Source organism: Theobroma cacao, chromosome 6 (assembly GCF_053813885.1).
Source record: "Theobroma cacao isolate CCN51 chromosome 6, ASM5381388v1, whole genome shotgun sequence".
Taxonomy (NCBI): Eukaryota; Viridiplantae; Streptophyta; class Magnoliopsida; order Malvales; family Malvaceae; genus Theobroma; species Theobroma cacao.
Genome location: NC_142644.1, coordinates 1,326,365 through 1,337,786, shown reverse-complemented (window position 1 = coordinate 1,337,786; position 11,422 = coordinate 1,326,365). Strand labels below are relative to the sequence as shown.

Genomic DNA, 11,422 nt, shown 5'->3' with positions numbered 1-11,422 from the left:
CAGAGTGAGATGGGGAAGACAAAGAGACAACCTTAATCCTGTGAAAGCCACCATGGAAGAAAGAGAAAACAGAGAAAAACTGGATGCAAGCAGAATAAAGCCCAACAGATGAAAGCACCGGAATCAAACAATGCAAATAAGCTTACATTACAGCAGCCACCTGACTTTTCCTTCAAATCAACAGAACGAAGCAAAATGTCCACAACCCGCAACAACACAAAGCATTAAGGCTTTCACAGCCAAGCGTTTCTTCTGAAGATATATAACTCAAAAACGTTGCCCACAATTGAGAAGCGGCAAGTAGTGATGCAATCCTCAATGAAAGAAAACCATGTTTTTCGCCAATATGGATTGATGAAAAGACTAGAAAAGATTCCCAATAACACAGCTGCAAATGAACTCAGAAAGCTCACACAAAAGCAGACATGTCCAGCAAATTGTCTTCCCCTTCATCATCTGATTCAGTTGATACCGTTGGTGGTGAATCAGTATTAGAGCAATTGTTATGCAATGGAGGTCCACAAAGAAGAGGGTTTCCCTCATAACTGCTTTCATCAAAGGTCCCAAACTGAGCTTTTCTTTCTGGAGTCTTACCTGACAAGTGGTTGTGCGCCACGCTAAAAACCTCTAGAAAGTTCAACTCAACTAGTTGGACGGGGATTCTACCACTCAAGTTGTTGTAAGAAAGGTCTAAGCTCTCAATCTGTTTAAGATTTGAAAATGATGAGGGTATAATTCCAATCAATTTATTGTGTGAAAAGTTTAATGAATGGATTTCACTCAAATTTCCCAATTGAAATGGGATTCGGCCGGTTAACTTGTTGCAAGATAAATCAATCCCAGACATGTGGTCAAGAATGTCACCTCCATATCTATAGGACCCCCTCTTTGTTGTAAACTCTATCCATTCTTTCATGTAGCTTGGATAAGACGAATGTGATTGTACTGATTGATCCATGTTCATTTCCATCCCGATGTATTTTTGTATATCCTGCTCTGAAAAATAATAATTACCTCCAAATATATAAGACTTGTCATAACTTCCAACAGTTAAATTACCCAAACAAGAAGGTATAACACCAGAAAGCTTATTTTGAGAAAGATCTATGATGCTCAAGGAATACAATTCGCATAACTGAACCGGGATTCTTCCTTCAAGGTGATTAGCTTTCAAAAGAAGAACACTTAAACCTGAAAGAGTGTTAATCCATTCTGGAATGTTGCCAGTCAAGTTGTTTGCTGTAAGATCAAAAGTCACTAACGAAGAGCTGTTATACAAAGAACGTGTTAGTGGACCACTTAGTCTGTTTCTGCTCATGTGGACATGCTGTATATATGGTGGATTGAAACAAGATGGTATATTGCCAGAAAAATTATTTTGGGAGAGGTCCAAAAATTGAAGTAGGTCCAGGTTGCACAATTCCATTGGAATGAAGCCCTCAAAGTGATTGTTGGACAAAGCCAGTATCCTCAAATTTGACATATTCCATATCCATCTTGGAAGCTTGCCAGACAAATTGTTATTACTTAGATCAATTTCAGATAAAAAATAAGCAAAGCCAGCATTAAAGCTATCAATATCGGGTATCTCTCCAACAAAGTTATTCCCATCCAAATATAATTCTAATAACAAATTTGAATTGAAGATTGTTGGAACAATCTTTCCAGTTAGGTTGTTATTTGATAGCCTCAAAATCCTCAGTGAGCTACTCATACTTAACTCTTCCGGTACTCCTCCAGACAATTGATTAGTTGATAGGTCTAACAATGATAAATGGCTCATACCACCTAAACAAGGAGGGATATTACCTTTGAAGGTATTCATAGATAATAATAACCTTTCTAAATGAGGAAAAGTTGAACATATATCTGCTGGAATTTGAGCTTGTATTTTGTTATTAGATAAGTCAATTGAAGAGACATCAGGATGAGGAATTGGTGGGAACAGGAGGCGACCCGTAAAAGAATTGCCCATCAAGAAGAGTGCTTCTAATTTTGTGTTGTTCTCTAACAACCAAAATGGTACTGTTCCGTTGAACTTGTTGTAGGAAAAATCAACATATCTCAAGTCATATTGGTGATGAAGGAACTTAAGAGGTTCTTGACTGACCTGTTTTTGATTTATTGTACAATTTGAGAAACTGATGATATTCAATTGGAACTTTGGGACTGATGTATGGAAGACTGGTTCCATTACCAACTTGTTTTCATCACTCAGGAGAATCTTGAGGTCAGTGAGGTTTGCAAGTGATATGAACGATAGCGGTACTTGAAAGTGATTTCTTGAAATGGAGAGGAATTTAAGTGATGTGAGATTTGCTAAAGGAGTCAAATTTCCAGTGAATTGATTGTCAGAGATATCCAAGACACGAAGGGATGTCAAGTTACCCAAACATGAAGGAAGGCCCTGAAGTGCATTTACACTGATGTCTAATTGTTTAAGGTTCCGTAAATCACACCAACCTGAAAAATGTATAATTTCCATGAGACATCTATTACATTTTCATTCTAACATATGATAAGAGTAATTAGATTAAAGAAAACTAATAAAAGATTATTTAAGAGACATATCTCTAATATAATGTGGAGTATTAATTTGACTCATAATTTACTTCACACAAAGATAATATTCCGATGCTTTGCAAAATGTTGCCAACTAAAAGGAGAAGTAATTAATCATAGGAGGCATGTAATGATCAAAAACTACTCACAAATATATTTGTTGATCACTAGAACATATATTTCATTTTAAGATTTAATGAGAACAAATATTTAACCTCACAAATAAAAATAGAAAATTTATTAAATGATATCTTTATGGGCCACAAATTCGTTCATCACGTTGTAGACAATATCGAATTCCTTGAAGTTGCTTTAATCCTAAATTTTGTATGCATTTAATTTTTATTTACCTAAATAAGATTGAATTAATTTCTCATTGATGGGATTTTTTTTTTCTCGACGAAGAAAAGAAATTTTATTTTGCGAAAGGGGAAGAAGAAGTAGCCCAAAGCATAACAATAAAAATAAACAAGCTTAATCATTACTCTATGGATTAATATTTGAGACACTAATAGTGTATAGGTTTCTATAGACCGTCAACTCATCAAATGCTACCACCTATGAAGTTATATAATCATTACTTTTGTGTTCCCTCCGTATGAACTTAGTGTGTGATCTGATTTTGTGCATTTCTGCTTTTTATTTTTTAAATTTCTCTCCATTAAAATTTTTATTATTTTTAGATATGTATGGTTTATATTAAGAATGATATAAAGATTATAATTTTCATGAAACCAACCATAACATAAAATTTTACAAAAAGAGTCAATACCTTAAATTTAATTTTTCAAGTTTGGTGTATTGCTAACATAATTACCAATCAGTATAACTTTCTTCATTGAATGTATTTATTTATTTATTTGATAGTGATAACAATGATATATAATAAGTAACAATAAGTGTCTACTAATTTGTTTTTTTAAAAGCTGAGTCAAATTCATTAATATGCAAAAACAGATTAGGACGTACAAATAGTAGTAAATCACTGCTCAGATCCAGTGGAGTAATAGTAGTAAAAATAAAACACAGCAGGCACCAAGAAGGTAATCAAAAAGTCAGGAAGAAACAGAGGGCACATGGGAGATACATAAAACAGGGTGCCCAGACACTGGAAAAATATGTTAACAGGGAAGACAGAATCACAAGGTAGATTCACAACAATAACCAACAGCACTCAGTGATAGCCAACGAATAATAGAAATAATAAAGTAAAACATTATTATCTTAAATAAATAAATTAAATGAAATTTTTTCTTAATATGAAATTATGTAAAACCAACCATGTATAAATTTGTCTTATCACTAAAATATTTACTTCACATATAGTAAGATCTAATCAAGAATAAAAATTTAAACTCACAATTAAGCACACAAATTTTATTCAATACCTTTATGGGTAACCAATTCGTTCAGCTCGTTATCACTCATATATAGTTCCTCTAAGTTGGTAAAAGCACCTAAGTCTGATAAAAGAAAAGGAATAGATAAACTTCAGTAAATCCTCTATAAACATGAACTATATATGTTTTTGAAATATTTATAACTAGTCAAAATTTGGAAGAAAAGCAACTTACCTTTCATATCTATTGATCCTTTTAACTTATTGTAATTTATACGCAATGACTTCAGATTTGAAAGCCCTTTAAGGGATGCAAAGATGCTGTTGTTAAAAAGATTATCACTCAAATCAAGCTCTTCTAAATGGGTCAACTTCAGCTGTCTTCCATTATCTACAAAAGATTTTTTACAAATATAATTTCGTTAAATAGAAAAGCTTTACATGATATTTAGTTAAATGTAAAAACTCAATTAATTGAGCAAATATAAATGCATACCTCGGAAGGATTGAAGGCTTTCAATTTTATTCCCTCTTAAATACAACTTCTTCAAGTTTATCAAATTATTCAATCCTATATCAAATTCAATTCAAATAATCTTTATGTCAATCTTGTTAGTAATTTGTAATTTTCACATATTTGATATGAAAAGTCTTTTACTCAATATTTGACTTTAATGAAACAAAAATGGCAAACCTGAAGTACCTATTGGATAATTTTAAAGGTTCTAAAAACTAAAAAGAATTAGAAGACAATAGCTTTACCTGCAATGTCTATGGAGCCTTGCAATTGATTGCTCCACATATACAAGGTCTTTAAACTCGAAAGCTCAGGAAGGAATGCAAATGTGTTGTTGCTAAAGAGATTAAAACTCAAGTCAAGTACCTCCAAATTGGTCAACTTCAGTTGTGTTTCATTTCCTGTGCAAGATTGCTATGATATTATCACCAATGAAAATCTTTATCAATTATACGTTAATCACTTAAAAACTTAATTGAGTAAAATACAAATTTGTACCTTGGTATAATGGTTGGAGGCATTCAATATAGTTGCCCTCTAAATTCAAGTTCTTCAAGTTTGTCAAATTATTCAATTCTATTCAAGCCCAACGAATAACACTCATGTAAGTTCAATTATGTGTAAAGACAAATAGTGATAAAAAGCTTTCCTAAAATAAAGCAAGCCAATTAACCTTGAAGATGAACCGTTCCTTTTAATTTATTGCTGCCCAAATCTAAAGTCTTTAAAGATGAAAGACTGCCCATATGTACCAGGATGTCATTCTTCAAAGAGTTCCCACTTAAATCAAGAACTTCCAAATTATGAAGTCTTGAAAGCGATTCAAAACCTGATGCTAGTAATAAAGAAAGTTAAATATCATAATATTCGATATTTTATGAAATAATTACTTGTTAGATTAACTTTACCGTTTGCATGACTAGATCCTGTGAACATGCTGCCGGCTAGATTTAAATACATGAGAGAGGAAAGCTCACTCAAAGATAATAATATGCTATCATTGAGGTAATTGTAGCTTAAGTCAAGGATCTCCAAATCACTCAATTTAGATGATAGCTTTGCAAGACCTGCAAGAGAGTTTTTTTAATTTATAAGAGTTAGTGGCTCTTCGTCAATAAAACTAAAAATTTCCTGTACAAATATTTCCTTCATTTCGGCATTTTTCCCCTTTCGAACATGGGAAAATGCTGACAAGTTTTTCTAGAAGGAATTTTTATGCTTTCTAAATGGATCCTAAAATGAAAGATAAGGATTCATGTTCAAAACTTGCAGTTGATGAATAATTAAAGATGAAAGGCAAAGGGTGGACCTTCATATTCAACGAAACCAGCTATGCTATTCCCTTGCAAAGAAAGACTCTGCAATTCCTTGAAGGGGAGAAACAAAGAAGCATTAAGATACCAATGATCTTCTCTCCACCTTGTATAATTAAGAGAGAGTCCTATCACTCGCCTGGTGGTGGTGTTGCACTCAACCCTTGTCCATTGACAACAATCGGAACCCTTCACCTCCACCCAGTTGTTCAGATCAATATAAGGACTGAAGAAAGGTTTGAGTTGCAAGAGAGCAATTCTCTCATGCTCCCAACACGCATCAGTACACAACCATCCTTCTAGCAACAACACAGTGAACAATATCCACAACCATTTGGACTCCATCATCTCTCAACTGCTTAATAACAATATAACAACAAAGAAAAAGAGGAGCTATTCTTATCTTTGGGTATTTGTTTATTGGAAGCGAGGAGAAGAATTTTGGTTGATTTGTTGGAGTTAGAGGGAAGGGTAAGAAAGGAGGAAGGAGAAAAACAAATGGGGAGTTGAAGAGGATTGAAAACAAGATCTAAACTTTTGCTAAGAGAAGGAATGGACTTTTGAGTAATTGTGGATTGAAGCTTTCTGAGGAATTTTGAGAAAAGAGTACAAATATAAGGTTGTGTTTCAGCTTTGCCGCTTTGGTGAATGTCTCGCCATTTATAGCAAGGCCTGAACATTCAAATGAGTGATTTGTCAAGAAAACGTGTAGTTTGGGTTCAAAATATTCTTTCCACCTTATTAGTCAAATTCCATTATTAGCACTTAAATTAATTACTGCAATGTTCTTTATTAATAGATGTTGATATCTTAATTAAAAGCAATTGCAACATCAAAGTAATATTTATTAAATATTAAAAGAAAACAAAAATGATCATTAGCAAAACTCATGTATGGAAAGGAAAATAGGGTTCTTTCAATAAGTAATTTTGGGACTTCTCACTACAAATAAATAGGGTTATGTTTAGACTTTTGCTATCAATAACTATTTCTAGAGTCATGATAAGATTTTGGCTCAACTGTTTAAGTGCTTCATATGAATCTGAGAATTTGATTAACCATGGTTTTATGGTCTAAAAAGCACGAGCCATAGACCTAGCAACTCCAAGACAATCCTATCCTATCAAGTGAACCATTGGAAAGGGAGGCTCGTCCATCGTAGATAGATCAAAGGGAAGCTGATTCATATTTCGGAACAAGCCAATAACATAACATAGGCCAATGACATTTTATGCAGGAACCAGAATTTAAAATAGAAGTTACGATAAATGTCTCAAATCTTGTGATTTTGTGATGATTGAAGGAAGAATTTCACATCTTTCATCTAAAAAAGAAGAATCTAAAAAATTTGTCAAGAAAGCGTGAAGTTTGGGTTCAAAATGTTGTTTCAGCCCATTATTGTCAAATTTCATTGTTAGCACCACAATTGCACCAATTATGTTCCATGTGGTTTCGTGCAAAGTTCTTTATTAATATCGGTCCCTTAATAAATGTTGATCTCTTAAAATCAATCACAATGTCAAAGTAATATATTAAATTGATGTCGATCACCATTGGCCTAACCCTTAAAGCAATTGCAATGTTAAAGTTTTTGGTGAAATTTTAACATATTTGATCCATAACTTCATTTTTTTTATAGTCAACAGCATAAATTTCAACATATTTTGTGACAATTATGTTTTTAACGTAGAGAAAGTTTTAGTTTGTGGAAAATCAGCTTTGATCCAAGGAAGGCACATATTTTCTCCTTGCAAAATTTTCCACAATACCGTTGGATGATTGTAATTATTTGTTCATAAGATTTTCTATGAACAAATAAATACAATGTGCATTAGATATATGTCGCTATGTAGTTTTCTTAAGATATATCTCCCAAATAAATCAGTGCTCCCCCAAAGTAATTTTCTTTTTTATGATGAATTTCATAGCTTTCCAGAAAGAAGTCTAGCTAATTAGTTTGCCTCACTAAAATACTTAGCATTAATTGGTTGTAATATGATTATCACAAAGTTAAATTTTGTTACGATAAATTAAATAAAAATTTTAATTGGATTAGAAAAAATCTCTTAGAAAACTATACTAAACAAGCATTAAGATGGAAGTAAAATGAAAGCATAGTTTTAGTTAAAAGTTTTTATTTTTATCACTTGATGTTGTTGGTCTCTGTTAGTATATAAATTTTAAAGAGAAAAGAGAGATAGGAAGAAGACCTAGACTTCCCAAGTTGAGAATTACTTAGCAATCCTGGCTCCACCACTAAAGACGTTGACTTATTCCAAAGAGAAAAAGAGAGACAAGGAGAAGACAATGACAGCAAGCAAATGATCTTGATTTTCATTAAAGCAATGGAATTGAATGAAATAAAAGTATTTGCAGACAAAATTGATCAAAATTCAATAGACTTGTTTGGCCAATTCGAACTTATCATAACCTTACTTGATTTGATCAAGAAAAATCAACAATCCAAACTTGCTAAATCAAAATATGAAATGATATGAATCTAAAATATCCTAAATCTGAGATTCAAATCCAAAATGATTTGAACTAAAAATAACTCAAAATGCAAATAATCCTAGTATTCTTTTGACCCGAAAGGGCTTGACCTAAATTAACCCAACCCATCCAATTACCATATCAAATCAATCTTATTTGCAACCACTGTAATAAAATTTGATGTGGTCTATTCTTACCTAGTTGAGTACGCATTTTACTGTTCGAACTGTAAACAATTATCCATAATTAGTCGCACGATTGCCTTATCAAAGTAAATAATATGATTAGGATGTTTATTTCCATAATTATTCGCCCACTAAACAAATTATTTATAGGTAATTTTTTTCTCAACAATTCATTTATAAGAAGGTTTAGAGAAACAAGTTTTATATATGTTACCAATATATCCAGATTCACATGCCGACTTTGCATAAGCCTAGGAATCCTAAATGCTAGAGATCTTCCTTCTCCTAGCACAACTTGGATCTCTCTTAGAGTCCAAGTCAACTTGTTTCTTGGTGATAAATGATTAAATGGGAAAGAGTAAACCTACTTTACTAATCTGTACAACTAACTTCTCTAACAGCTTTTAACTAACTTTTAAAACTTGATTAAATGAAACGGTGTGTTTCATCTAATAAGGCAGTGTGCTTTAGTTAAACGGTGCCTTTAGCACACTTAGTAATATATTAAATTGATGTTGACTATAATTGACTCGTTTTTAAAACCAATTGCAATATTAAATTGTTGGTTGATTTGTTGGAGTTAGAGGGAAGGGTAAGAAAGGAGGAAGGAGAAAAACAAGATCTAACTTTTGCTAAGAGACGGAATGGACTTTTGAGTGATTGTGGATTGAGGCTTTCTGAGGAATTTTGAGAAAAGAGTACAAATATAAGGTTGTGTTTCAACTTTGCCGTTTTGGTGAATGTTCCTGTTCCTGTTGATGTTACATCTTAAATTCACAGCAAAATATCACATGATTTGGTTATTTTTCTATTTTTTTTATTTTTTATCATTCACTAATTAACACTTTACTCAAATGAGTGATTTGTCAAAAAAACGCGTAGTTTGGGTTCAAAATATTCTTTCCACCCCATTAGTCAAATTCCATTGTTAGCACCACAATTGCACCAACCAAGAATGTGCCATGTGACTTACTGCAAACTTTTATTTATAAATGCTGATATCTTAAAAGCAATTGTAACATCAAAGTAATATGTTAAATTAATGTTGACCACCACTGATCCCTGTCTTTAAAAGTAATTGCAATATTAAAGTTCTTGTAAAATTCTAACTTACTTGACCCGTAAAGTTATTTCATTTCTTTATAATCAACTACGAATATAAGAATTATGTTTTTAACATAAAAAAAAGTTTTAGTCTGTGGAAAATCGGCTTTGACCCTTGATTTTACAAGGAAGGCACATATTTTCTCATTGCAAAATTTTCTAAAATATTGTTAGCAGAATGTGCATGATTTGGATTACTGATTCATTAAATTTTCTATGAACGAAATGCATTAATAAGGTGCATTGTCGGAGCCACATTGCAGCCAAAGGCAGCAATGCCCCCACAAGGAATTTTGAAATTTAGATATTGTTATGTAGTTTTCTTAAGATATATCTCCCAAAATAAATCAATGCTCCCCCAAAGTAATATAATTTGTCCCTAACTTTTACTTATAATAAAATTTAAAAGCATCAAAATTGATCTCAAGTGCAAAAATTAGACTCTGTTTTTTCTAAAAATAAAAATATGTATAAATAATATAGTTTTTAAATTTAATATGTTTGTAAAGTGTCGCTGCTTTTTTTTAAAAGTAATATTTTATTGATGTTAAAAATAATAAACCATAATAGCTTATTAATTTATTTATATACAGAAAATGAGCATAAAAATATCAAGAAAGATATTAACCCCGTTAAGATAAAAGTTAAACTTGGTAATATTTAGCTTACGTACACAAAACTCTACAATGTTCTCCGAATTTAAAGCAGATGGTCAAGATTTCCTTATTATAGTAATTTACTCATTTAATTATTGTGTTAATGTTAATAAATAGAATAAACATTATAACACTAAAAGATAAAAAAACTGCAATCAAAACTAAATCTTTAATCTTATAAGTCAATAGCTTATTGAATATATTATCAACATGAAATTTTTTAAAACTTTAAAGTTATATAATCTACTTATTTAATTTTATTAATCAATCAATTTGGATTTTTATTATTTATTTTCATGATGAATTTCATAGCATTCCAGAAAGAACTCTATCTAATCAATTTGCCTCATTACTCTCCTCCATTGCTTCAAATTCTGTTGCCCCTACTCTGTTTAATTTGTAGGCTATCCTTTCTTCTTCATCACTACAGCCATGCTGGTAATCTTCTGTAGCCAGCGTTGTGCTGATTGTTAGCCCCTGAGTAAATTTTGTAAATCTTTATAGTTATGAAATCTTGAACAGCCTTTCAAAAAAAAAATTAATTTATCTCACTATAATATTTAGGTGGTGTTTAATATCTTACAATGCAATATAATTACAAGTAATATGATTACAGAAAAGATAATATTACAATATTTGATATATAAGCAAAGTAATGCTTAAAATGTAGGGAAATAACATTGTAATGTTTGGTTTACAAGTATTTTGCTAAGAATGTAATGTCAATTTTCAAAATTACTTCTATTTATTAAAATGCAAGTTTAATATATTTATATTTTTTATTATTAATTTTTATATAAGATCATCTCTTAAATATATTTTTAATGTCATATATGATATTTTTATTTCTTATTATAATTTTTATATTTTATATTTTATATTTTATTTTAATTTCTTTTTTTTTAAAAGATAATATAAATTTTATTGATAATCACTATCCATCATCCAACAGAGAATGGCTACTGAGAGTAACAAAGAGACATCCCTCAATATATATATATAACAAATTATAACATTGCAAAATATAATACAATTTGATTGTATTAGTTTTGGACTGTAATCATATTATATCTATTGGTTGTAACATGATTGCATTACAATTTTACATTGCAATTGTTTGTTGCAAAACAAATATTATAATGTAACTTAATTGAACACTTTACAAGAAATGTATTCTCACTTTTCTCATACCAAACGCTACCTTAGCATTAATTGGTTGGGATGTTGAATTGTAAAGGTATGGTATCTATTTT

At 31.1% G+C, this 11,422-nt stretch overlaps 1 protein-coding gene across 1 annotated transcript; it reads right to left on the bottom strand.

The window, feature by feature from the left end:
* Positions 1-409: 409 nt before the first annotated feature.
* On the bottom strand, positions 410-6,378 carry LOC18595170 (cuscuta receptor 1-like). Its single transcript, XM_018122588.2, has 9 exons — positions 5,728-6,378; positions 5,327-5,485; positions 5,092-5,247; positions 4,917-4,994; positions 4,664-4,819; positions 4,398-4,472; positions 4,137-4,292; positions 3,951-4,025; positions 410-2,463 (listed from the first exon to the last, which is right to left on the bottom strand). Exons 1-9 carry the CDS (start codon positions 6,077-6,079, stop codon positions 410-412), a joined length of 3,261 nt encoding a protein of 1,086 aa, XP_017978077.2. The 5' UTR covers positions 6,080-6,378.
* Between the last annotated feature and the right edge of the window lie 5,044 nt (positions 6,379-11,422).

Bases quoted from the DNA above. Each gene is read 5' to 3' on its own strand.
- LOC18595170 (XM_018122588.2), bottom strand. From the start codon at position 6,079: ATGATGGAGTCCAAATGGTTGTGGATATTGTTCACTGTGTTGTTGCTA. The intron at 5,248-5,326 runs GTAAAGTTAATC...TACTAGCATCAG, and splicing joins AGGATCTAGTCATGCAAACG to GTTTTGAATCGCTTTCAAGA. The intron at 2,464-3,950 runs GTATTGAATAAA...TACATTTTTCAG, and splicing joins CGAATTGGTTACCCATAAAG to GTTGGTGTGATTTACGGAAC.